The sequence below is a fragment of the Gallinula chloropus genome (genome assembly GCF_964237585.1).
Source record: "Gallinula chloropus genome assembly, chromosome: 12".
Classification (NCBI taxonomy): Eukaryota; Metazoa; Chordata; class Aves; order Gruiformes; family Rallidae; genus Gallinula; species Gallinula chloropus.
This window is the reverse complement of record NC_140097.1, coordinates 5,391,254-5,416,842: the sequence shown is the minus strand read 5'-3', so window position 1 is coordinate 5,416,842 and position 25,589 is coordinate 5,391,254. Positions and strand designations below refer to the sequence as shown.

Sequence of the window (25,589 nt, the reverse complement as noted above, 5' to 3'; positions counted from 1 at the left end):
GGATCTAGGCTGCTTTCTTCTTCTGCTTATTCAGGCCTTCCGTATTGGAGCTGACGTGAGGCAGCATCAGCTGTAGGCAAAGTGGTATAGAGCCTGGCTAAGTCTTTCTAATTATTAGCTGTGACGTGCAGGAAGAAGCTCAGGGCATGTTAACAGCATAAAACTGTTTTGAATTAACAAAAGTCTTCAGTCTCTTGCTAACTTTTGGGGGTGCTCTGTATGTGTTGCAAAGCAGGGTAGCCTTGCAATAGGGGTGTGCTGGGGCAAGTGTCCTTTGTGCTGCAGCCAGCGTGGGGCCAAGGGGTTTGTTAAAATCAATGGGCCTTCCGAGATTATTTTCACTCTCCTATTTGGATGCTGCTTTGTAAGTTTGAGGAGGAAGGTTTCTCAGCAGATGCACAGGCCAGGCTGTTCCAGCGTGTACTGAGTGGCACCGGTTGGGTTTGGTGTGTTGGTTTCATGTTTGCACATTTGGGTTGTGATTCGTGGCACGTTCTCACTATGTGCTTTGTAAGTGACCTTGAGAGCACGTTGCCAACCTCTCTGTCCCCTGTAACTGTGTGAACAATGAGTGTAACAGTCTTTCACCTAGATTGGTTTTTAGACAAGTACACAAGATGCAGAGGTTGGACTAGATGACCTTTAAAGGTTCCTTCCAACCCAAACTATTCTATGATGTCCTCCTGATGTGCAGTGTGCCTCCAAAGTGGGCAGGCTTTGTCCCTTGAATGTAATGATCCAAAAGTTGCATTTGAATTTATAAACAGCTTTTATTTTAAAAAAGGGAAGGATGCAACTGGTTCTGTTTGTAGCTTTTGGATGTTTGAAATATTTTGATCTGGTGCCATTTTTACATCTCTCTCCTTGTGTTTCAGTGCTCAACGTTGAAATTTTGTCAACAAATACTTAGCAGCCCGCAGGCAATATCCTGAACACCAGTTCTTTCCCCCAAGCTAGCAGTGTGGATTTGAAAAACTTTTAAATCAGGCTCACTTCTTGCTTAGCCCCACAGTGCTGAAGGTTCAGTTTCTCAATACTGGAAATTTTCTTGGCTCTAAACTGTCTCTAGCATGCTGTCGGATTGAGCAACCTTTCACAGACCTCATGGTGATAAACAAAACCAGTGTTGAGAATACAGGGGGTTAAAATTTTGGGAGTATCAAATTTGTGTTTTTTCCCTTTCTTTTGCTTTTTATTTACAGTTTGGGCAGCATGTGCCATCTCTCCTATGTTAAGCTTAGCTCTGGTTGCTTTTTATTGAACATCTTTGCACAAAACTGATTTCTGTTTTCTTCTTTATTGTTTTCTAAGAAAGGTTTTTATTATTATTTTTTTTACCAAGTCCTGTTTGCATTCTTCACATTTTGACAAATAAACAATTTGAGCAAGACTAGATGTGGAGAATGATGCCTCTTCTCACCCCTGGAAGCTGCTTCAACAGGGCATTGCAGGACTTGAGGAAGAACTCATGTTCTTCCTCTTGTATAGGAAAGTGCATGGTGGGCTCTAGAAAATACACCCAGGACCTCTAAGTCCTTTGCACGTGTGAGGGTTGATGTGAATTCAGAAGCAATCTGACCTGTCAAGGCCCTGCTGGGTCTTCTGAACCTCTTCCCTGCCACATGAGGGAAATGCAGTAGAGTGAAGTCATGAAGACACCAGGTCTAGCAGGGGTTACTGAGGGCTGGAAAGGTGGCTGGATTCATAACCCCTGTGCAATGTAACTGATAGTCTTGCTCAGGCTCTAAATATGTGATGGCAAGTCAAAGCTGGCACTGGCTAAAACTGTTTGACAGCCTTAGGAGGAAGATAAGGTTGGGCAAATACTTTTACTTCTCTGAAGTGACTCCATCAAGTCGGTAATGAACTGTGTTGAGAGTGGTCTGGTAAATCTTGTGTTGGTGCTGCTTGGGCTGTTGGAAGGACAGATGGCTGTCCTTGGGCTTTGTGAGGGGAAGCTGGGATTAGAGATGCCTTCAGACCATCTGTACTGGCTTTCAGGCAGCTGAAATGCCAGTAGCCCTATGCCTGTGCTCCCTCTTGAGTTGACCTCTCTACACCAGTTCTTGCAAGAGAGCTTTCTGTAAGCAACTTTCTGTCTGTCTTTGGTGACTCCTGTAAGCAGGAGTCGTTCCATGTCAGCAATCTCAAACCCTCTAGTGCCAAGGAAAGTGCCACACAGCTTCTGTATGGGAGAGGATGGCAGGAGTGGACGTAGATATGAGGAGTTTGAATTCAGCTGTTTACCATGGCAATCCTGAATTCAGACTTGCCTGTCAGATGCTTCTGCGTGGCTTATGTTCCTTGCAAGTCATGAAATACTTGTGCTCTGAGGCACCTGGGGTAGGTGAAACCATAGCCAAAAACATTGTGTCTGACGTTGTCTGGAGTCAATTACTTGTCTGTCCTAAAATGTGGCAATGGTATTTTGGTTATCCTCTCAGTAACTGTATAAAATAAAAATTCATGGCATGTGTGTTAGGAAGTAAACAGCTGAAATGCTGGTTTCCTACCAAAAAAATGCAGCAGTTCAAAGGACTGAACCCTGTCTGAAAGCTGCACTTGTGGAATGGCAGCTGGCATGCCACTAACCTGCAAATTACATCAATTCCTGTTGCCTTAAGCAAATCTGGCTAACCTCTCTTTAATTTCCTTAGATACTGTTGTCATGTGCTCCTATAGCTAAAGCAGTTTTTAAATACTAATCCACAAAAACTTTGTTCTTGTTGTCTGCTTCATGTCTTTGCCTTGGAGAAAAAGTCACGTTATGCAGAGGAATTTCTGGTGATGGGTGAAACAACGCCGAGCTGTGTAAATGATGCTCGTCCTGTACAATGTGCCTTTTCTTCTTCCTAACTATTTGTGCTCGAAGATGATCCACTTGGACTGCAATCGGCATGCCAGACCTTGAGTAACTTTCTCATACCTGCCTTGGTTTTTCAAGTTCAGAGGGTTTGGGGATGAATTAAGTATCTGGGGAGTATTATTGTGATTACTGCTGTCGTTTCCTTGCGTTGACTCGGGTAAAATGCTGGAATGGACTTATCCTGCCTGTCATTCCTCTGCCAATACAAGTAACTCTTCCCCTTTTTCCTGCTCTTGGCCTTCCTCTTCAGTTTTCTTTTCACCACTTGTGGACTAAAAGGAAGGGGAGCAAGTCTGTTCTGGAAAAGATGGAGGGAAGGAGAGAACAGCACCTGGAGAAGTTATGGAATCATCGAATGGCCTGGGTTGGAAGGGACCCCAAGGACCAGATAGTTCCAAGCCCCCTGCCACAGGCAGGGCTGCCAACCTTCAGGCATGATCTAGACAAGGTTGCTCAGGGCCCCAACCAACCTGGCCTTGAACAGCCCCAGGGATGGGGCATCCACCACCTCTCTGGGTAGCCTGCTGCAGCCCCTCACCACTCTCTTTGTAAAGAACTCCCCCCTCAATCACAACCCAGTCAGCTTAATTTTGATTACATTTCATTTGAGGTGGTTGTTCCATCTTGGAGGACTGGAAAGGTTGTTCAGAAAGCAAGAGGACTGAAATTCCCATGCGAAGTGACTTCAGGCCGCTGACGTCTTTAGGGGCAGAAATGTCAGGCTGGTGCTTCATGTTTGAACACAGCGTGTGGGAAAATGCCTTTGAGTTAAGCCACTGTCTGGCTGGTTGGTTGGATTGCTCTGAGTTGGGTGGTGGAAGGGCACTTCCTGGCGTTGCAGTGAAACCCATGATCAATACTTTAATTAAATAATTGGAGGGGTTTTATGGTCTTCAGGATTTTTCAGACTCAGTTGTCAAGCTCTGGTGGATATGACTTAAAGACTCTTGAATCTGGATTAGAAAACTTTGGGAGAATGAATAGCTTAATGCAACATGCAGTTAATTGATTATCCTCATATGTCATTCTCCTCAGATTTTTTCATTTATTTATTTTTTCCCCTAGCCTGAAAGGACAGACATCTATTTATACAGCTCTGTTTTTATTCAGAGTCCTAGAAAACAGTTTGCTGTTGTCACTGTTGATGTATTATCTTTTTTTAATCCTTGAAAGTGATGGGTCGAACCAGCTTTAAAAAGCTGCTTTGAAGCCCCAGACTAACATGTTGAACAGACTTTCTGATGCATTGGACTCAACTTTCCAAAGCCTGTAGCCCTTGCAAAACACTTCAGTGGATGTGGGTTCGTATCGTTTTCCTTTGGGTGCCATTAATTGTTAAATGACACAGAATTTTAACCTTTCTTAAAAATCCCATGACATTTAGCTGTCTAAGCAACAAAAAGTTCTATTGAACTGAGGAAACTGACGACAAGTATTTTATTTGTAATTCTAAGCTAAGTCCTAAGGCAATTTACTCAAAACAAATGGTCTTTTTAGTGAAATAATATTTAAAACATAGAAAAAAAGAAAGTGGGGGTGGGGTGAAGAGTCTTTCTCCCCCTTGGTTAGCTGTCCTCTGTAAATCCCTGGTATGTCCCTGCACCCAAGCCTGTCTCTGCTTAATGCTTCATTTAAGTGGTTTGCCTTTACTTTCACAGGAAGGTTTAGTGATGTTTTGGTGAGAAGAATCTCCCTCTGTGTGGTTTGGGGAATGGGAATATGTTCCTTCCCAGCTCGTGGGGGCTGGAGGAGCAGGGCAGCCCAGCTCTGCTGGCATTGTGATGGCCTTCGGTCACTTGTCTCTTACTGGGGAGGGATTTGGGGCATCTTCAGCTTTGCATGCACAGCCGTGAGGTCTCCACATCTTAACTCCATGTCCTGGTCCTTAGCAACTGGCATTTTGCTAGGAAAAGGATGTTGTGTCCGTAAGCTCAACCAGGAGGAGTAGAGGAGGGGAAGCCGTTTTGGTTCCTACCACCTCAGCATGGCAGAGGCTGATCAGTGTGGGGGTGGCCAGGGCCTCTGGAGTGATGGTGGTGCCAGAGGAGGTGAGGGAGATGGGGGTGTGATACCCAGTTTGAAAAGGGGGGAGATGAAAAGTGGGGAAGACCAAGAGGCAGTGAAGGAACTCCTGGTGGTGAGGAGACCTGTGCAGGCGAGCCTACCAGAGGTGGGACATTACTGCTGTCCTCAGGGTGGGCAAGGCCTTCTCCTACATCTGGGTGTTAGGTATGGCTAGTTCAGTCTTTGTTCTCTTTTAATTCATTTCATGTTTTGTTTCTGGTGATTTTTCTGCTCAGCCTGTTTGTCTTTTCTTCACTTAATGCGAATGTTGTGGGAACTTGACTAAACCAGCAGTACTGGTAACAGTATAGATACCTGCAAAAATCTGGGCAATTTCATTGCCAAGTGTTGAATTGCTTGGTAGTTACAGGAAACATCACAAGTCAGTAAAACTAACAATCACTGTCAGCCCATTCTGCACCCAGCCTGTAGCTGTGCTTGGGGTGCCCCAGCCCATGTGCAGGATCTCACACTTGACTTTGTTGAACTTCATGCAGTTTGCATGGACCTACCTCTTGAGCCTCTTAAGGTCCCCGTTATTTTAATCATGAACCACTTAGTTTCTGGATGACACCATGCAAAGCACATTGGCCAAGCCAAAAGGCTTCCTCACCTTGTGCTGCTCAAGACTCAACTCTCCTGTGTCCCCCCACAAAAAGGGTTTGATCCATACATATCAAGTAGGAGTAGGGTATGTTACTCTGCTGCCACGTAGCACCGTTGCCATCATTAGCAAGTTTTGAGTAAATTAAGTCTGAGTGATTCCCAGCAAGACTTGACAGGAGAAGGAAATTATCAGAAGTGTTGTTTTGGTTGCTTGTGTTGGCTTGATACAGAGGAACTATTTGAGCGTGGTGCTTTGTGTTTGAATTCCTGAGCCCTGATCACCTTAGTGGGAAACACTTCTGGATTTTCAGATTGCGGGAAGTGTGTGGGTCTACTCACTAGTCCTGTCACTGATGTGTAATATAATACAAGGATTTTGAAGAACATAGTCTGAACTACACCTAAAATTCCCACTGATACTGTGTGTATGCTTAAAGCTAGTGAAAGCCATTGATTAAATGTTTGCTCGACTGACACTAGAGCCGAGGGCTGGGAAAAATCTGCTCTACATTTATGGGTTATTACTGTGTATCTCTGATGTGGAAGGAACAGGAAGCTTCTCAGGAGCTGTTTTTCTCCTCCTCAGATACTTGAACTGGATGTATGCACTGGGATTAGCAGTCAGATGTCGAGACTAGCGAAGGTATGGGAAAGCCTTTCCTCTGCTTGAGATACGAACCATGTAAGCAGAAGCTCCATACCCAAGCAGATTGATAAAGGCATCTGAATACAAATTATGAAGGCATAGTCACCTGCTGAAACTAGGCTGTGGGCTGCCAGTGAGCCATCCTTCATCTGACCTCATTCAGATGCATTTTTCAGGGAGTAAATCCAATCTCTATCACGAATTTGGAAGAACAAAAACCATTCCCTACCCCAAAGGCAGGAAGGGGCTGAGGACCAAAATTAGATCTTAAGTTGAAACTTTTATCCATGGTTTCATATTTGGGTTCGTGTAATTTTGGTTTTGGGCTTGTTCTGCAGCTCACAAGCTCTTGTTCACAAGCTCTGCTTGTGAGATGCTTTGTCAAAAAGTAAGACTGCTTTATGATTTATCTACAGGCTGACCATGACTGGTGCCCACTTGGACAAACATCCCAAGATGTACATTTGGGTCCCCTTTGATGTAGAGACTGCAGAGGAGAATGGTCTAGGCCAAAGACATTTCAGTCTTGGAATCTCCTTTGCATCATTTTTGGAGCAATTCAATGACAGAAATGATAATGGGCAGAGGAATAGAATCACTTAGGTTGGAAAAGACCTTTAAGATTGTCTTGAAGATTTCCTTCTCCCCTCAAAAAGAAAAAGCAAAGGAAAAAAGAAAAAAAGCAGGTGGTAGCTTCTGAACTGCACCTGGAATCTGTTGCCCTGTACCAGAGGATGTGATTCTCAGCAGGACTGAAATTCTCAAATAGTTACACTTCTATATTAAGTAGAAATCTGCACCTTAGAAGTTTGAGACAGAATGTGGCTCCTTTATTTAAGGTTCACAACTTTTTTTCTCATTTCAAAAAAAAACAAACAAGAAAAAAGAGCAGTGTAATAAAGCCAACCACACGAGTGTAGGGTGATACAGCTAAATCTTGGAGAAAGCATGTCCTTGTGAAAGAAGTATGTGTTTTGCCAACAAAAAATCCTATGTCAGATAGGCAGTGTGTGTTTCAAAACTTGATGTGCAGTGGAGTCAGTCCAGTGCATCGGTATATATTATAAATAACACAGTGTTTGGTGATGCAGAGTCAAGACATGGATCTTGGAGGTTTGCTGGTCCCTCTCCTGGGAGTGTGGAGGGGTGGATAGTGGGTGCATAGAGGAGAAGCTTTGTAACATCCCATTGCCCTGGCAGGGTTAAGGGAGAAGAGCAGTGGTATCTGGTGCTTGAGGAGGCAAAGAAATGTGCAACTTGTGGCAGACAAGTAGGGCTTGTTGGTGAAGTAGCATATTCAACAATAAGTGCTACAGAAAACACTTGTTTGCTGATAACTTTACTGGGAAGATGAAAGTTTAAGTAGAAGATTGACTCATCTGGGTAGTGTAACTCTTACTGCTAGTGGTAGGAAAATTTGGTGATGCCATTTGGGACTGACGAAGCACAGGCTGTGCTTACCACAGCAGCAGGCTTCTCTGTGGTGCTGTCTTGCGATTTGGTGCGACACATCAGATTGAAGTCTCTAGCAACGCTGTCTTAAGCGTGTTTCCCTGTGCAGCAGAGACTTCTGGGAAGTAATACAAATTGAACAGCTTTTGATGCCCATTCTTGGGTACAAGCTTTTGTCGTGGAGTTGGATAGAAAGGAAAAAGTATATCCTGGAGGGTGTGGGGTCTGTGTACAAGCACAGAGGAGCGCATGTGGGACCTGCTTTAGCCCATTGTCAACCACTCCCAGACTGGAAAGCCTCTTCCAGCTGTAGGTTGGGACAGAATCAACGGGCTCTGGAGCCCCAGGAAGGCTGAGGACCTACGTGGTAGAGCTGCTTCAAATCCTTTGTGTTCAGCTGCAGGTCCTGAGTGGGTTGGTGGCTGCGTGAGGTGGAGATAGGGCTGTGTAGCCACATGGGGTTTATCCAGTGCATCCCACTGCCAGGGGATACGCGATCGGCTGGTGGGGCATTTATTCACTTATTTCTTACTCTGTACTTAAAAACTTTTAACCTTACTGCTAAAGAAAAATACCATTGTCTGTTAGGACGACTGGAACGAAAGATGAATAGCGAATTAGCCTTGAGCAAACTGTCAATCTGACTTTGATAGCCCATCACTTAAAAGGTCCTTTTATGTGTATGAAGCAGCATGACGTCAAAGCCAAGGAGAAAAAAATAATACCAGTCCTTAGAGCTAAACTTGCATAGCTTCCAAGAGCAGCCCCTGTGTGAACTGTTTGTTTCTCTACATGCGTGGCTAATTACTGTAGGTTACTATAAGTCTGAGCAGTAGCATTCAATTTCCTTCTGCTGGTTTTGGGGGGGCAGCTTGTTTATGGTGCTTCCATATGTGAATCCTTCAAACTGGAGTAGCGCAGAGCGAAGGATATCGCAGTCGCTTCTCTCACAGCCTTTAAGTAATATGCTGGAAATGCTTGAGTATAACCATTATCAGGTGAGTTGTCATTGCAGGCTTATTTTAAAAGAAGGCTTTCTGCATGCTGTAAACCCTTTTCTGCTAGTTTCTAATTTGCTTTATTTAATTTCTTCCACAAATATAAGTAGGGATATATCATGGTCACTTGTAACAGCGAAGTCACTGCTTTAAAACTGAAGAACTTCTCAGAACATTAGTGTATTTTGTGTTCTTTTCTACCTTCCAATTAAAACATTAACGATCAAAGCCAGGTGATAAAGATTTCCAGGAGATGGTGAAAATTTTGCAGGGGGAAAAAATACTGCCTCTCTTGTCTTGCTTATGTAGGGTGCGCGGGGATAGTTCGGTATGTGGTTTTTCATATGCTGTATATAAAAAGTTCTCAGTACTTTAAAAGCTTATCTGAAATACAGAAATAGCTGTTGCTGGGGACAGTGATTGATTTGAACTGAAACACTTCTTTTCTTGCATCTTATTTGCATAATGTGTTTATAAACAGGCTGTCTTATTTGTGTATGATTTAGGTTGTATATCTGAGATATAAATAATTTGTAGGCAAAAAAGAAAAGTGTATTCCTTTTTTCTTTCTTTTTTTGTAACCAGTATGTTACTTAAAAAAATAAATCCCCCCCAAAACCTCAAACAAACAAGGAACTTTTGGATCATCTTGCTGTTAATTGACACTTGATAAAGGACAACAATCCATACTGCGTGGTTTTAATTGGTAGCTGCTGCCAAGTGAAAGGAGTCCAGCAGTGCGACTTGTTTTCTCTGTGTCTTTGTGAAAACTCCCATGTTGCATGGGGCAGAAGGTTTGAGTAGAGGTTGTGGGGTGTAAACTGGGTAAACTGGAGCATTGGTCTTAAGTGAGACATCGCCTTGTTGCAGAAAAATAAGTGGAGCTGTTTGGTTTGCTGTTAAGTCAGTTGTGGAAACCTAAAAACACTGGCTCATAGGCTGATTTCTTGCCACCAAACATGGATTAGTGAGGGGCAGCACGGGTTTGCACTGTTAAGTCAAATGCTTGGCTGGTGTAAGTGTCACACATCCAGTGCTCGAACCGATAGCACGTATAATGATGCCGTAAACCAATAAACACTCTTCAAATTGTGTCACACAGGTGCAGACTCACCTTGAGAACCCAACCAAGTACCATATTCAGCAAGCCCAGCGGCAGCAGGTAAAGCAGTACCTCTCTACCACTCTAGCAAATAAACATGCCAACCAAGCCCTGAGCTTGCCATGTCCAAACCAGCCCAGTGATCATGTCATGCCGCCTGGAACTGGAAGCAGCGCGCCCAACAGTCCAATGGCTATGCTTACCCTTAACTCCAACTGTGAAAAAGAGGTAATAACGCTCTCACTGTGCATCTTCTTCAGTAGAATGGAGCTGCACTCTGCTCCTTTTCTGGTTTAAACCCTATTTGCTTGTTTTTAAGATGTATGTTTATCTTTCCTGAACTTTGAAAATGCAACTCCTACCTCTGTGCCTGCCTGATGAATACATATTTGCATAGAACATTTTGGCAAAAAAAAAAATATGGTGTCTCTCTAACTTCATCTTGTTTTAAACTATGTTAGCAGGCTTATGCTTATTAAAATTACTTCTTCCCCCTTCTACCCCCCCCTTCCTTGATGCATGCACTGAATAATTGACCTTTGGAGAATACAAAGCAGTTTTGTAAGCTGTAGCTTTCTGCAATAATGTTATTTATGGCTCAGTCAGTGTAGAAAGAGCAAAGAGCGTAACAAAAATAACTGGAAGACACAAAGCTTTTTGAGACACTTCAGACATTTTTACAGTAAAACTTGACCAAGTTTCTTGCTTAGCTGGAAGGCCAGATTCTCCCAGCTAATATACCCTAAAATGTTACCGATTGTTATTTCAAGGTGGGCTCAGTGCTGCAAATAGAAGACTTCACTAGCCTACGCCCAAAAATCCTTTGCAATCTTGTTGGCAAAAACTTAGTTGGACCTTACTTAGATGTGTGCTCGGGTGCTGAAGGAAAATGATTTGAAAGCCATTAACAAGTGTAAGAATCATGTCAATGTTTTTGTAACTTGACAAGTGGGAGGCAATTGTAGAGCCTCCCTGTTGCCCATCCTTCCCCCTCAAGCTTTTGTGCCTGTTTTAATACAGAAGCACTCTGTGAGGAAAACGTTATGCAACTCGAAGAAACAGTTATTACAGAAGATATTTTGCACATGGAAGAGAAATTACTTGTGCTCCATGGCTTCAAAAGAAATTCAAAACAAATAATTCTGCACTGTCATCCTAGTTGTACCCAAATCTTTTCTTGCTTTTTTTTTTTGTTACCCCTCAAGATATTTACAGCTTCACTTTGCTGTGTCATCAGGCACGTGTGTGCATGACACTGTTTCAATCACGCTCTTTTTGGGACTGAGACTGTGCCATGAACTCAGATCCATGCTTTGCTTTTTCTTTTCTTTTCTTTTTTTTTTTTTTTTTTTTTCTCCTTTTTATTTCTGCAGGGATTTTATAAATTTGAAGAGCAAAGCAGGGTTGAGAGTGAGTGCCCGGCTCTGAATACACACTCACGAGCATCATGCATGCAGGTACTGGATGACACAGGAGTTGGAGCGCAGGTCCCCTTTCTAATGAGCATGTTTCTCAGAAGTGATGTTGGACAATAAACCTGCCCCCTAGTTTCTTTAAGCAGTTGAATACAAGATGCATTTAAGGAGCAGAACAACATTGTCTGTTAGCATTGGTGTCAGAAGTGTGTGATGACATCTGAAAAGCAGAATATATCCACCATGCTTTGAGGTCTCACGTCAGGAAGTTTTTTCTAGTGCAGTTTTCCCCAGACTGCATGTATGTTTGTGTCCTCATAGTTTCTGAGATCACATTCCTATGTAGATAATACTTAAATTTAAAAGAAAAAAAACAGTAGGAGAAGGACTAAATCCATTTGTGCTAATTTGTCCTCGGTAGTCACCCTTTTTACTTACATATTTTTAACTAAGGGGGTTTTATTTTAGCAACGAGACCCTGAGTATGGGCTGTAACAGTTGGAATTACCCTGGAATTCAGGGTAATTTGTTCCCATTTTCTTGAGCTGACAAAAAACCCCTGTACAGTACTATTTCTACCATCAGCTTCAGACATCGATTTTGTAGATGACTGCCATTTAAGCTCCTTTTTTAAAGTGAGCAAAAAGGAAATAGTCCTGCAGCACAGGTCAGAGTACGTGTGCTGCTCTGCTCTGACTGTGCAGGAACTACAGAGGCACCTTCCAGCCCAGCCCTGGAAAGAAGATGGCTTGCACCACCTAAAATCATCTCTGAGATGCTCAGGGGTCGTACCTTCCTGGGAGGGTGTCTGAGGGATGTGAATTCAAGGGATTCTGCTGTCAAGGATGGGCAGCCCATCACCCAGCAACAAGCCTTGGTGCCCTTTCCCCACAGGGCTCAGTCTTGGACACTGCCATCTGTTCTCCATAGGTTTTGACCCCACAATGTAGTGGAAAGGGGTGCTGGGTAGGCAGGCAGAGCTGCATGGGGGGGAGGGATTCGCGTGGTTAGCGTAGCTCCTTCTATGGCCTCCGTAGTCTGGGGAGGAGCCATGTGTCCGTGGGCAGGTAACTGCTGGTGGGAGGAGCGGGTTAGACCTGCAACCTCAGCTTTGTCATGGCCTGGCTGTCCTGGCTGAAAAGCAGGGGTCGTGGCTGAGGGACGGGATTTGGAGTGTGCAAAGCTGCTCAGGCCCCTCTGCTTGGGCCTGTGCTGCAGAGAGCCAGCGGGCAGCTGGGGTGCTCGGTCAGGCCTCTGTACCTCTGTATTGGATAATAATTCTTCTGTTTTCCTTTGTCCACCTTTCCTGCTGCAGATGGATGATGTGATCGATGACATCATTAGCCTGGAGTCAAGCTACAATGAAGAAATCCTTGGCTTGATGGACCCAGCCCTGCAAATGGCAAATACGGTACAATGGTCCTTCCCATTTGGTTTCCCTGTTAAGTCTCTTTGTCCTTCCTCAAGAGAACCCAAACCCTTAGTATGACTTTTTCTCCAAGCAATTAAGTAGTTAATTATTGTATTGTCCCGTAGAGGATAAGGAGGTTTTCTTTGAAGAGTTTAAGGTAGGGGATTGCAATGAAAAGCATGAATTTGAAAAGACAAGCTGGAGCCAGGTTGAGGAAATATGAGGGACAATTTTGCTTCTGTATTTCAAAGACAAGTCACTCACCGTGAGGATTGTAACATAGGAGTGAACTGAGATAACATAAGTGACCTTATAAGCATCAGATGTTAAAGATCACCATGGACGTGATATTCAGGAAGCCCAGAAGGAACTTTGGGCACCCCAAAGTTGTATGTTGTCATGTTCAAGTAAGAAACTGTATGACATGCTCAAGCAGGTGTTAGTGTCCTGTCCAAAGCTGGTCTAGTTTACCTGCTAACTCAAGCCTTATAGCTTTAGCTTGGCCTGATTGCAAAGGGAGCGAAGTCCCCAGCCAGGGGACAGCGAACGATATAAAACTCAAAACAAGCCCGCAGAGGAAACAGAAGGTGAAGGAATAAAGAAGCTGAAAAACTGAGTGTGGGAAAGGGGGGACATAGGAGGCTTGTGACAAAACCCAAGAAGACAGAGAAGTGAATGCTGGTGAGGGAGGGAAGGCACAGGTTGCCTTGGCCTTGCTGTTCCTGTTTGCTGGTTCACATTGCTGCGCGCATTAATGTAATCGTGCTTCTGGCCTAATCTGATTTTGATCTTCCATGGAGGGCAGCTCCAGTGAATTCTTCCCCTTAGGCTTAAGTGCTGTTAGATCTGGCCCAGTAGATGTCTGCCAGTGCTGGCATCTGTTTCTTTTTCATCTAGTGCCAGAGCTCAGAGCTTACTGCATAGCATCGATTTGGTTGCATAGGTTTGCATTCACTGACAGTAGTTGTCTGATGTCATGTTAACCTAGCCCTGTGCTCCCACAGATTCCCACAGCCCTCTCAGAGATGTGGCACATGCCACGGGAAACAGCCCACCAACATCCTTCCTAAGTAGTGCCCTTTTAGATGGAGAAAAGACTGCAGAGTCCTGCCAGAAAGAATGAATCTTCCTTTAATCCAAGATGCCTTGAAAAGTACATCTGTCCTGGATGGAGATTGAGAGGAACACTTAACTCATGAAGAGAGAGTTTTTGAGATAGTTACTCTTTCTTTTTCTTTTTTAAATTGAGGGTTCAGGTTCTTCTGGAGTCCTTGCTCTGAAGTTCCATCGGATTGGGACCCCTTAAGCTAGAGGGTGCTTGGATTTCTTTGTGCTTTTCTCCCTGTTTCATTTCACAGGGACCCCAGCAGTCTCTCTTTGCTTCCAGACACGTGCAGCACAGTACTCTGTGCTCTTTTGGTGCAAGGAGTCTGTGCAGTCAGTATTTAGGGTAGTCTGCATCCCTCCTGCTTGCTGCATGCCAGCAGAACTTGCAAGGCCTGCCTGCCCCACATTTGTGGTGAAGTCTGTAAAATAAGGATAGGGAATAGTAGAATTAAGATGACTTTAACTGTGGGAGGCAAAAACCGTATTTTAGTCTCTAAGTTAACTCTGTGCTGATCCTGAGGAGATGGAAATTGAGCTGTAGTTTCCCAGCAGTTGTTTGAAAGGACCTGATGTAACAGACACTTTGCTTTTGGAACAGGATTTAGCTCTGAAAACGCACAACACTGCTAATACAGAATTAATGTCTGTAGACTAAGCTTAGAGGTGGAAGAAGGCAAGAGAGGAAATGGTCCCTAAAGAGACACAACCTATAAATAGCTGTGCTGAGACTATGACAAAGGCTGCTATTGTTCCATAACCAACAAAGGACAAAAGGACCAGTTTGTTACATTTGGTAACAGTGCTTAATTGATAAGCAAAAGCAGAGATTTCTGTGTAAAGCGAGCTAAGGGAAGTTTCCAAGTATGCCTTAATTGAAAAGGGCCTGTTGCAATCAACTGCTTGTGGAAGTGTTTGTAAACTTCACTGGGTCACAAGTTGACTGGCTTCTCTTCTGCAGTGGGAGATTTCAAAAAATGGTCCCTAGTTTGTCAAAAGGGTTTTTTTCTGGATGGATGTGACACAGGAGTTGAATTGCTAGGTACTTGTATGCCAAATTGAGATGTCAGCTAATTCATCCAACTAATCAAGGCCTAGTCACACTTGTAAAAACTTAGCAGTGAAGCTTTGACCTGTGGAGTTCAGCTTGCTGAGACAAGTAGTCAAAGCAGGTGATCAGTCTCTTGCTTATGGATCACTGGTTCAAGCGGAGATTGTTGGCATCTCCCTCTAACACAGATTTCCTTGCCAAGCATCCGTGTGTACATGCAAACCTGCAGCATCACTCAGCTGTGCAAACCTCTCCCTTATCATCCTGTATTTCGGTAGTGCCCCATCAGCAGCGTCTGTGCTTTGGTGGGTGCACTCACTACTCCTGGCACAGTGTATCCGGCCCCTGCTCTTCCTGCAGGATGTCAGCAGGACCTGTCCCCTGTTTCAGTGATTGCTCACACAGGCCCTGTTTCTTGGCACAGAAATCCAGCTCAGTGCTGACACCTCTGGGAGGAAAATACACATAGGAAAAAAAACAATCACTAACTACTTTTAACAAGCAGGGTCCATCTTGCAGTAGGTAAAGCAGCTTGGTGACCTTGACTATTCTCCATCTTTAGGTATAACATCACTGCTTTATCCCAGCTTTGAGAGGCTGGATGCTAGATTTCTGGGAGGAAACAAACAAACAAACCAACCGCAACTTCCCCCCCCCCCCCCTTTAAATTCCTGATTAGATTTCACATGTCTGGTTCTGAACTCGGAATCCCCAGGCTACAAGCAAGTTCTTTGTGCTCTCCCTGTGCTTAGCAAGGTGAATAGGAAGAGGGCATCCAGTCAGAAGGGTGTGTGATGCTACCCCTGTGCCTGTGTTGTGGATGCATTTGAAGGGCTGAAAGACACAAGGGTTGGCCTTGCAGAGCAGCAGGAAGGTGGTCACACTGACATTGATGCGGATACATCACAACTTGGACCATAGCCTGTGATGGACAGCCATGATCTTTTTATAAATGGTCCTTTTCTCTTTTTGTCTTTTTAATATTACATTTAAGAGCTAAGGAGAGGGCAAGGAGTTGTAAGGCTGGTTCTTGGTGAGAATTCACTTATATTTTTCCCTCTGTCAATTTTTTTGTTGGCTGCTGTCTTGTGTTCAAGTATTGGCATGGCTTCTCACTGGTGGTACTTCAATGCCTGCACATCAACTTTGCTTCTTACCGTAGCTCCTGATGGCAGAAATACTTTCGTAGGTCTCAGTCTGGCAAGGATGGTCTGTAGGAGTTTAATAGTCCAGTCTGAGAGTCACTCCATTGTATTCAGTAGTTACTTACATGGGTGTGAAGTTAATTCTCTAATCTGGCTGGATCAGTGACTTGGAGGGATTGGTTTTCTTCACAGAGAGGATGATAAGAAGTATTGCTACTCAGATAAGATATCAAAGTGGTTTGTACCTGTCTTTTCAAAACCTAGTTTGAAAACAAAAGAGAGATGGGTAAAATAATCCACTCAGGATAAACTTCTTTAAGTGCCTTTCAATTTAAAGGGCTAGCTCTGATAAGGCTTCTTGGAATGCTGTCCTATTTCTGTACAAATCTCCTTGCTTAACCATACCTAAATAAGAACAGCAGAATGAACAAGTAATTGAGGAAACTTAATGTCAAAATAATCTTCCTCCTCCTGGTGCGTGTTCTTGTTACGTAAGTTGAAAGTAAACTTAAAATTCTTCTGTGTAGGTAGCTTTCAAATCACATGAAAAACGTGGCTGATTAATACAGAGTTCTCCCTCCAGCATGTGACAGCTCGCTAAGTACTTTGGCTCCCCTATTCCTGGAAGAATGGGGGCTTCCTCAGCAGTGTTCTGTAGGCTCCTCCAAATTTTCTGAGGGAGCACAGTGACGGGGGCAAAGACGTAATAGTTTCACTGAAAAATAAGGAGCAATAAAAATAAGGAGCAATAATGCAGCAGCGTTATCAGCATGGCACCTCTTCTGCGTATCCTTGGGGAGGGAAGACAGAATTTTCCTGATATGGGTGTTTGTTCCTGATGTCTGAGCAGATCACAGAATCACAGGGGTTGGAAGGGACCTCAAGAGATCATCAGGTCCAACCCCCCTGCCAAAGCAGGGTCCCTAGCTCATGCTGCACAGATCAGTGTCCAGATGGGAGATGGAGACTCCACACCCCCCTGGGCAGCCTGTCCCAGGGCTCCCTCACCCTCACTGTGTAAAAGTTCTTCCCCATGTTGGTGCAGAACTTCCTGTGCTCCAACTTGCAGCCATTGCCCCTTGTCCTGTCCCCACAGAGCACTGAAAAAGGACTGGCCATTTCCCCCTGCATCCCATACTTCAGTTATTTATAAACTTTAATAAAGTCCCCCCCTTAGTCTTCTTTTCTCCAGGCTGAACAGTCACAGCTCACTCAGCCTACTTTTGCTGACCATTTGCACATGGAGAAAAGCACAGATTTCCTAGCAGGTCCTAACTCTTTTTTCTGTACCAAGCCTTTTGTAAAAGCCAAACAAATGATCCTTTTCCTTCTTTATCTTTTCCAGTTGCCCGTGTCTGGCAATTTGATTGACCTTTATGGCAACCAAAGCATGCCTCCTCCAGGACTAAACATCAGCAACTCGTGTCCAGCTAATCTTCCCAACATCAAAAGGGAGCTCACAGGTAAATATGTCTATGATACCACCTCAGAGTGATAGCCTAATTGTTCTGAATTCAGGTGATATTGGACATAATTTCTTGAACATTCCTTGTAGAATTCTTGAATATATGGCTGAATAGCTCCTTTCTGCTTTGTGGACTGTCTTTAGCAGCCACATCAGCCTGCGATGCAGCTGTGTTCATGTGTGCGCATCTGTGTGTTCAGGGTCACAAAGTAAGATAAAGTCCCTGGAAATCTGCACTTTGAGAACATGGTGTGGCAGGATGCTTCCAGGCATCTCTTCCAGAGCTGTTTCCTACTTCGAGCTTCTTGTTTGCTCTCTCAACACCGAGGTTTAGCAGCTTCACATCTGGAGTCTCTGGGGGATTCATGTTGAGGAGTGCTCGGTGTTGAGGCTGTACTCACTACTTAGGGGAGGGCAGCAGTGGAGAAATAGTGTGTTGGAATATGAAATCTGGACACCCAGATCCTGTAAAATGCAAAATCAGGCACTCAAGAGAGAATACATGTTTCTTAACTGAAGATGAAAATTAAGTATCCTGTACTAAGTGCTCCAGACAAGCAGGGGGTGGCACAGGGCACATCAGAAGCCTCTTTCAAGCACATGTGTACAGAAGCTCAATAGTTTGGGGGAGGAAATAAGTTTTGTATTCTCAAGCACATTGTATTTTTGCTCTTTTGCTGCACTTGAAAAGCTGTAACCACGGGTAGGGCACAGTGTACCAGGCCAGCTTGTCTGCAGGAGAAACAAATGGAGATCCATTCTAAAGCTGCTGATGAAATCATCTTAACACCCAGAAATGGCTGGTTTTAAACCCAACAAGGAGTCACGCTCTGTGTGTCATGGTAAAGGCATAGTTTCCTCCTTGTCTGTTGTCTTCCTGGATTTCTGTTGTGAAAACTCACGGGCTGACTCAGTTGCAAAGCAGGTTCTGGGCAGGAATTAGTGTAAGTAGAGCAGTTTTAATAGCCCAGGAGTCAGCTTCTCAGGAGGAAATGCCTCGTCTCTGAGCTGGCGGATATTTGCCATTATGTGACTGCAGAGAATTTGAGTTCAGCACCAAATGAAGACACACAAATTGCACAGTGATTTGTGGCTGCTCAGAAAAGAAAAGCTTCTACATCGATGGAACTACATTCAGTGGAGAGTGGGAGGGGGTGAGAACTCCAAGGCCTGCACGACAGTTTCATTGCCCCAGTTAGAGACAGCTAGAGGGGGCTGCAGACTCCAAACTTATCATCCAGCTTCCCAGATGTCCAGGCTGGTAGATTCGCTTCAGGTGGTTGTGTAAGACTTCAGGCAGAGAAGGCAGAAAGAGGGAAAATTAGTGAATGAAGTGGTCTTACTGGAGTCCTCAGTACATCGAAGGAGATCCGAACTAAGTTAAAAGTTTATAAGCTGCATTCACCTGTCCACAGAAACAATTCAGATGAGTGGGGTTTTCTGTTCAAAATACATGCTAGCAGATTGCATTTAGGCATTAAAATCCAATTTACCAGCAGTCCCTTTCACATTGATCTGGGCAAGCCCTTGTGCAGAAAGCACTGGGTTTGGTGCTTTCTGACAGGCAGTGATTTTAAACCCAGCATGTTGCTGCAAGGCAGGAGTCTTTTGGTTCTCTGTTTTGGGATCTTGGTGTTGGAATTAGAGCTGGTGATGCTCAGGTGTAGCGTTTCTCACAAACCTTTCTCCAGCTTGCTGAATAAATACCAAAGTTGTGGAGAACCAAGAACAGTCAAATCTATTATCCCAGCATCTGATGCCGATGAGGGTTGAGAGTTAGCAGCTGTAGTTGCTGAAGCATTTCATGGCAATCCTACTCACCCAGGAGTGCAGTTCCCATTGGATTTGGCCTTACAAACCTCCCATCTATTTCATATGGCAATGTCAGGTTAAGCCCAAATTTTATTGTGACATGCAGTAGTCTTTCAAGCTTTTGGGGGTTTTGGTTTTTTGTTAGTTCAGTTTGGGTTTGGTTTCTGTTTTGATCCTTTGGGAGCCTAGTGTAGAAGATGATGTTTTGTTATACTGCATGTAATACTGTGTTCCAAGTAGTGAGCTTCCAATACTCCATACCCTTATCACCTGTTATTTTGGGTTGGGTAGGACATAATAATCCATAGCCTGTAAAAATAAAAGAATGTAGGATGGAAACTTGATGGAAGGAGTGTGAGGAGGTTTGTTCCCATAACAGACTGTGCGATAATAAATCATGTGTTTGCTTGTCCTTACTTGACAGCAGAACTAAATAACCCTTGCTGGTTTTGAGATTTAAATGCAACAGGATTAATGCCCTCACACCTTTTGTGTTTTTTTTTAAACTAGAATGGATAGAGCAAACAAAAAAAAAGCATCAAAAGTTGCTTGAGAAATGAAAGAACAAATGAGAACTGAAAGTAACACATTTAGTTATGCTTTTTCCTAAACTATTGCATGCTGAAATATGATAATAAAAGTGTGGAGCAAGAGTAGGAAGGGTTGAGGAGACAAGTGGTGGATGTTACTGGTATTTTTGCCTTGCCAGGAGTGAGGACCATCATTTGCTAATGATATTCCTGATAAAGGTCTTGAATTTTCCAACTTTTTTTTTGTTCTTCTTATTTAATGAGAACACTTGGTGTCTCTGGAAAACACAGGATTTTTAATATGTCACTTAAGTTATACCCTGAGTCTTGGGGTGATGTTCATGCATGTGCCACACAAAAGGATGTGGCCTTAATTCCAGTGAGTAGAGCCTCTGGCTCCTGCCTGCCTCGGGTTCTGTGCGGGTAGCAATGCGATAAGCATGCTGCTCCTCTGGTTCGGCTTCTGTGGGGTGCAGACACGTGCTGGAGGGATGGAAACATGGGAGAAGGTAGGTTGGATTTCAGCAGTTGCTGAATCAGGGTCTCTGTGGGAAACCTTCCCATCAGCATGGGGAGTGTGGGAATGGATGCTCTGTGGGCGCAGGGGTGAAGTTTGAACGTTGTGTTTTGGCCACCACGGCTCACAGCACTGGTCCTTCTCACTGGTTGGAAGGGGGGTCATCAGCAGCTTGACAGATATCACTCAGGCTTCCCACAGGGATGTTTCTCAGGCTGGAACGTTGTGTTTGAATCACTTGAACTCTAATTACTGCATTCACATGCACAGCATGTATTTTTCCTACAGAGTCAGAAGCCCGAGCGCTGGCTAAGGAGAGGCAAAAGAAAGACAATCACAACTTGAGTAAGTCCTCCTTGTGTTTTGCGCCAATTCCAGTAATGAACTTAGGTTTTAAGTGTTAAATTTGAATGAGACACTGCCTGGAGTGAGAATATTGCACCAGTTTGTTACGTTATGCCCATAGATTGGATGTCTCAAATTCTTGTGAAATGTGTGCTGAAATATGTCAATTTTAAACCTTTTTTCTACAATAAATCAAGCAAATGGCTGGTTGTTATCAGTGGCATTATGGAAACAATGTTTGATCCAGTTGTTTTTAACAAATCTACCTTGGATGATTTTGCCTTGGTGATTTTTAGGGGTTTTTTTGTTAATTAAAAATCTCAGATACATTCTCAGTTTGGGACTTGATACATTAGTGTGCATCCTCAGCATGGTAATTCTGTAAATTGAATCTTTGAAGGGAACATGTATTTCTGAGTTGAGGAAAAAAAAAATCCCACTTCAAACTAATGAGCATCTCATGACTTAAAGGATCCTTAACTTACCCTTTCATACTTCCTAAGAAGAAAGGAACTGTTTCATGCCTTGAGCCATTCAGAAACCTTTTCTATTGCATGAAAAGCTAATGCAGGAAAAATATTGTTTAAGTTGGGCTTTGGGATCCCCAAAATACTGTATCTGGAAGAGTACTTCAAAAAGCAACTGTATGTTTTGTCCCTTTTCCTGCTTTGGGATTTCCTTGAGCATTGACATTTTTGTCTCTGTGATGCTTTTCCCTATGAAAACATTTGCTTCTCACTGTGCTAACACAGCATTCCTGGTTTTTAGAGTCTCTGTTAACTCTGGCACTTCAGCAATCCACATTTTTATGGTATAAGCAGAACATCTCTCTGAGCATGTCCGAGTGTCAGAGAGCAAAATAAATTACACTGTCCCTAGATTTTAAGCTTCCAGCAAATGTTTCAAAGGAACTTAAAGGAATCTTAGATTAAACAGTTTATATGTTGTATTTACAAGTGCAAATATTACTGCATAAAGTTGTAATTAAGTGTGAATATTAATTTGTAACATTTCTGCTGTTTTTTCCTAAAGTTGAACGAAGAAGAAGATTTAACATCAATGACCGTATAAAAGAACTAGGCACTTTGATACCCAAGTCAAATGACCCGTAAGTATAATGTGCCCAAGGAGACTCTGGGAGGGGAGGTGTTAAAAGACACCCACAGAAGCACCTGGTCACACAGGATCTTTATAATTCCTCAACTGAAATTGGGCATCACCCAGACAGCAGCCCCAGCAATGTTTGAGAACTATCTCATGGGGTCCTATCATTATTGTCCTGCAGCCTTGCTGTGAGGCAGTGAAAAGAGCCCCCCAGCTGGGCTGGGGGTTGGCATGGGGGGCTGCAGGGAGCCCCTGGGCTCCATGCCCATCTCCTGAGGCGAGCTGGCAGCAGTCTGCTGTTCAGTAGCTGTGCTCTGACCCCCTCTAGTGCACTTCACATACCCCCTGGACTCAACAGCTCAGAATAAATGCTAACCAGGTGTTCTCATTAGGTGAGGTATCACCATAGCTGCTCCTGGGGACTGAGGGCTCTAAAATAAAACTCCCTGGGAGTCTTAACTCTTCCCTTTCTTTATTGTTTCCAAAGGGATATGCGCTGGAATAAGGGAACTATTCTAAAGGCCTCTGTGGACTACATCCGCAAGCTGCAGAGAGAGCAGCAGCGCACCAAGGAGCTTGAGAACAGGCAGAAGAAGTTGGAACATGCCAATAGGCACCTGCTGCTCAGAATACAGGTTTGCTGACAAATAAGCTGCAGATGCTCGTGATGTTGCAGCGTGTGGCTGCAAATAATGGCAACTGAAGCTTTTTTGGTAGGAACAGGGGTTAGGAGGAACCACTGCTTTAATAAATGGGTACCCATGCTGAGAAGTCCAAAGAGACTTTTTTCTGGGGAAAAAACCCAGGAGACATTAGCTAAATATTGCCAAGCACACTGATAAAGCATTATTTACTCTTTATTTGTCTATTACAGACAATAAAAGTTACAAACTGTACTGTAGGAAAGATTTATATGGAATTTTTTAAATTATTTATATTTTTGGGGGGTTCCCAGACCTAAAGAACTGTGACTTCACATATGGTTTATTTGTTGACAGTGATCAAATTGAGTTCAGTGGTTTGGGAATATGCTCACTTTAGTTCTCTTAGTTTACAATGTTTTTTGACCTGCAGCTGCAGTGCTTGCTTTCTTCTGAAGCAGTTTCAGACAAATGGCAATAAATTAAGAGTTGTTGTTTTGCTTGTGGGTTTCCTAAATTGTGTGTGGACCAATCTAGGCCCTATACCTCAGAGAAGCTCTCCAGATTGCAGTCTTCTACATAGAGTCATAGAATAGTCTGGGTTTGAAGGGACCCCAAGGATCACAGAGTTCCAGCCCCCTGCCACAGGCAGGGCTGCCAACCTCCAGGCATGATCTAGACAAGGTTGCCCAGGGCCCCATCCAACCTGGCCTTGAACACCTCCAGGGATGGGGCATCCACCCCCTCTCTGGGCAGCCTGTTCCAGCACCTCACCACTCTCCCTGTAAAGAACTTCCCCCTAATATTTAATCTAAACTTCCCCTCCTTCAGCTTCAATCCATCCCCCTTGTGGGCCTGCAGTGCCAAGAGCCGGGCTCTGTGTGCAGCGTGTCAGCCTGGCTGCTGTGTCAGGAGAGCCCGGCACCGCAGCACGGTTAATCTGCCAAGTAGATAATGGGACTAGAAATACCCCAGCGTGGCAGCAAACAGCTTTAAAATAGAACAGCCTGGGGTGAGCTTCAGCAAGGTTTTTGTGTTTTGTTGAGACAATGAAGATGCATGACCCCTCTGCGGAGCAGCATCAAGCAGTGGTGTTCCAAAGCCAAGGCAGATCACTCCTTAAGCATCTTTCGTCTTCCTTTGCCTTATCCATTTGTTCTGGCTCCTCCTTCAATCAAAACAACACAAACCCCAGACCCTTGAATAATGGGCAGCACATCTGGCAGCAAATAACACAACATCTGTGTTCTCCCTTTTGGTTTCTCCTGATTAATTAAGTGCTTTCCTCCCCTGGCCTGACAACACATCTGCCCACCCTGCCACTGCTTGGAGAAGAGGCTGGAGGGGAGACGTGTCCGTTGTGCAGGGTGCTGGGTTCTGGCCGTGGTGTAGGTACTGAGGAGAAGTGTGAAGGAGCTCTGTGGGCTGGTGGTCACCCTCCTCTTGGAGAGACAGGTGCTCAGGTGGAAATCTGCAGGGCAGGAGCGTACAAGGAGCAGGCACTTGTCGCTGTGGAAGGGGAGGAAGCGGTTTGTGTACAGCAGAAGGAAGCTGTCAGTCGCAGCACACAGGACCATAGCAGGACAGATTTTGCCCTCAGATTATAAATATATATATTTAATTTATCCCTTTATCCTCCTTCACAGGAACTTGAGATGCAAGCCCGGGCACACGGACTGACCCTCGTACCATCTACAGGCCTTTGCTCCCCAGATATGGTCAACAGGGTCATCAAACAAGAGCCTGTGCTGGACAACTGCAACCAAGACATCATGCCGCACCACACAGACCTGTCTTGCACTACCACCCTGGATCTCACTGACGGTACCATCACCTTCAGCGACAACCTCGGAAACGTGACTGAACCAGCTGGCACTTACAGCGTTCCCACAAAAATGGGATCCAAGCTGGAGGATATCTTGATGGACGATACCCTCTCCCCCGTGGGAGTGACTGACCCGCTGCTCTCCTCCGTGTCTCCCGGAGCATCCAAGACGAGTAGCAGGCGGAGCAGCGTGAGCATGGAGGACACCGATCACGCCTGTTAGCACATCCTTGGCACACCTTTCATAAACTGCTTTGTTTCTGGATCAGTAGATTAAATAATTTACCTTTTGTAGAATTTTTTTGATTTTTCTTTTTTTTTCCCCCCTTTGTGCTTCTTCAGTAGCCCAGTGTGTGTGTGTGTGTGTGTGTATATATTATATATATAGGGATTTTTTTTAGAATTTTTTGTGAAGAAACTTGTATATTCTATTTTAAAACTACCAATGCCTCCAAAATATTGTACAGCATATGTACAGTATCTGTGAACTGGATTCGCCAAGAACTTTGAACTGGTCAAATCTACTCAAAGCAATAGAATTATAAATGAAGAGTCTGTTTCTACTGGGGGGAGGGTGGTGGGTGGGTGGGGAGAGGGGGGAATCGTAGAATTGTAAATGCAACCTATTTACTTGGAAACAAAATGTAAAGTTAAAGAATGTAAAGAAACCAAAAAAAAAAAAAAGCCAACAACCAACCACAACCAACCAAGTCCAATTTGTAATTGTATTAATTGACTTAGTGCTGCCTTAAAGATACAGTGTCCCTCAAACGTTGGTCTTTCCATGACAAGTGTTTAGGGAAAAAACACCCACCCTACTCCACCCCAAATACAAACAAACAAACAAAAAGGTGTTCAGACATCCTGATTGTGTTGATTGTGATATAAAATGCTGTTGCTGAAAACTGCTGGGAGATGCGAGTCTCTTTCTCAGAGTGCCGTTTAGTTTTACTCTGAGCTGATTTGGGTTTTCCTTTTGGATCATGGCTCGAGTTTTTCCTCTTTAGACTTTTTTTTGATGATGTTGTTTTGTTTTCTAACACACCTTGATGGCTTTGCCAACAGTGAACCGAGCAGGAACGCTCTGTAGTTGGAATACACATAAAAAAATCGCTGACTGTTTTATCAGCTGGGCACATTATGTTGTACATATCTAATTAGCTTTATTATTATTTTTTATTTTTAAATTGCATTGTACAGTTTATTTTGATTTGCATGGATTCCTTAGTTATTATCCTCAAGGTTTTTTTTTTTTGTTTGAAATATATTTGTATTTCATTTGTAAGATTTTTTGCCTCTTAATATTGCAACGATTTTTTGACATTTTTAAAACTCATTGGAGGTTTTCTGCGTTCTTTGTAAACACTTGAAAGGAAGCTTTTATGCAGGGTTCTGTGTTTTAAGAGAGATTTTGAGAATATTTTGTATATTACAGTCTCACTTTGGAAATGTTTTTAAACCACATTTAAGGTAGAGTACAAATTTAGATT

At 43.8% G+C, this 25,589-nt stretch overlaps 1 protein-coding gene across 1 annotated transcript in view; it reads left to right on the top strand.

Moving 5' to 3' along the window:
• MITF (melanocyte inducing transcription factor) overlaps positions 1 to 24,625 on the top strand; it is a 99,104-nt gene extending 74,479 nt beyond the window's left edge. Inside the window, exons 3-10 of the mRNA XM_084269395.1 lie at positions 9,735 to 9,962; positions 11,108 to 11,191; positions 12,465 to 12,560; positions 17,206 to 17,323; positions 20,473 to 20,529; positions 21,562 to 21,637; positions 22,121 to 22,268; positions 23,921 to 24,625. Coding sequence (XP_084125521.1) covers positions 9,735 to 9,962; positions 11,108 to 11,191; positions 12,465 to 12,560; positions 17,206 to 17,323; positions 20,473 to 20,529; positions 21,562 to 21,637; positions 22,121 to 22,268; positions 23,921 to 24,322 — 1,209 coding nt within the window. The 3' untranslated portion in view covers positions 24,323 to 24,625. The remainder of the gene's footprint in view (positions 1 to 9,734; positions 9,963 to 11,107; positions 11,192 to 12,464; positions 12,561 to 17,205; positions 17,324 to 20,472; positions 20,530 to 21,561; positions 21,638 to 22,120; positions 22,269 to 23,920) is intronic.
• The last annotated feature ends 964 nt before the right edge of the window (positions 24,626 to 25,589 follow it).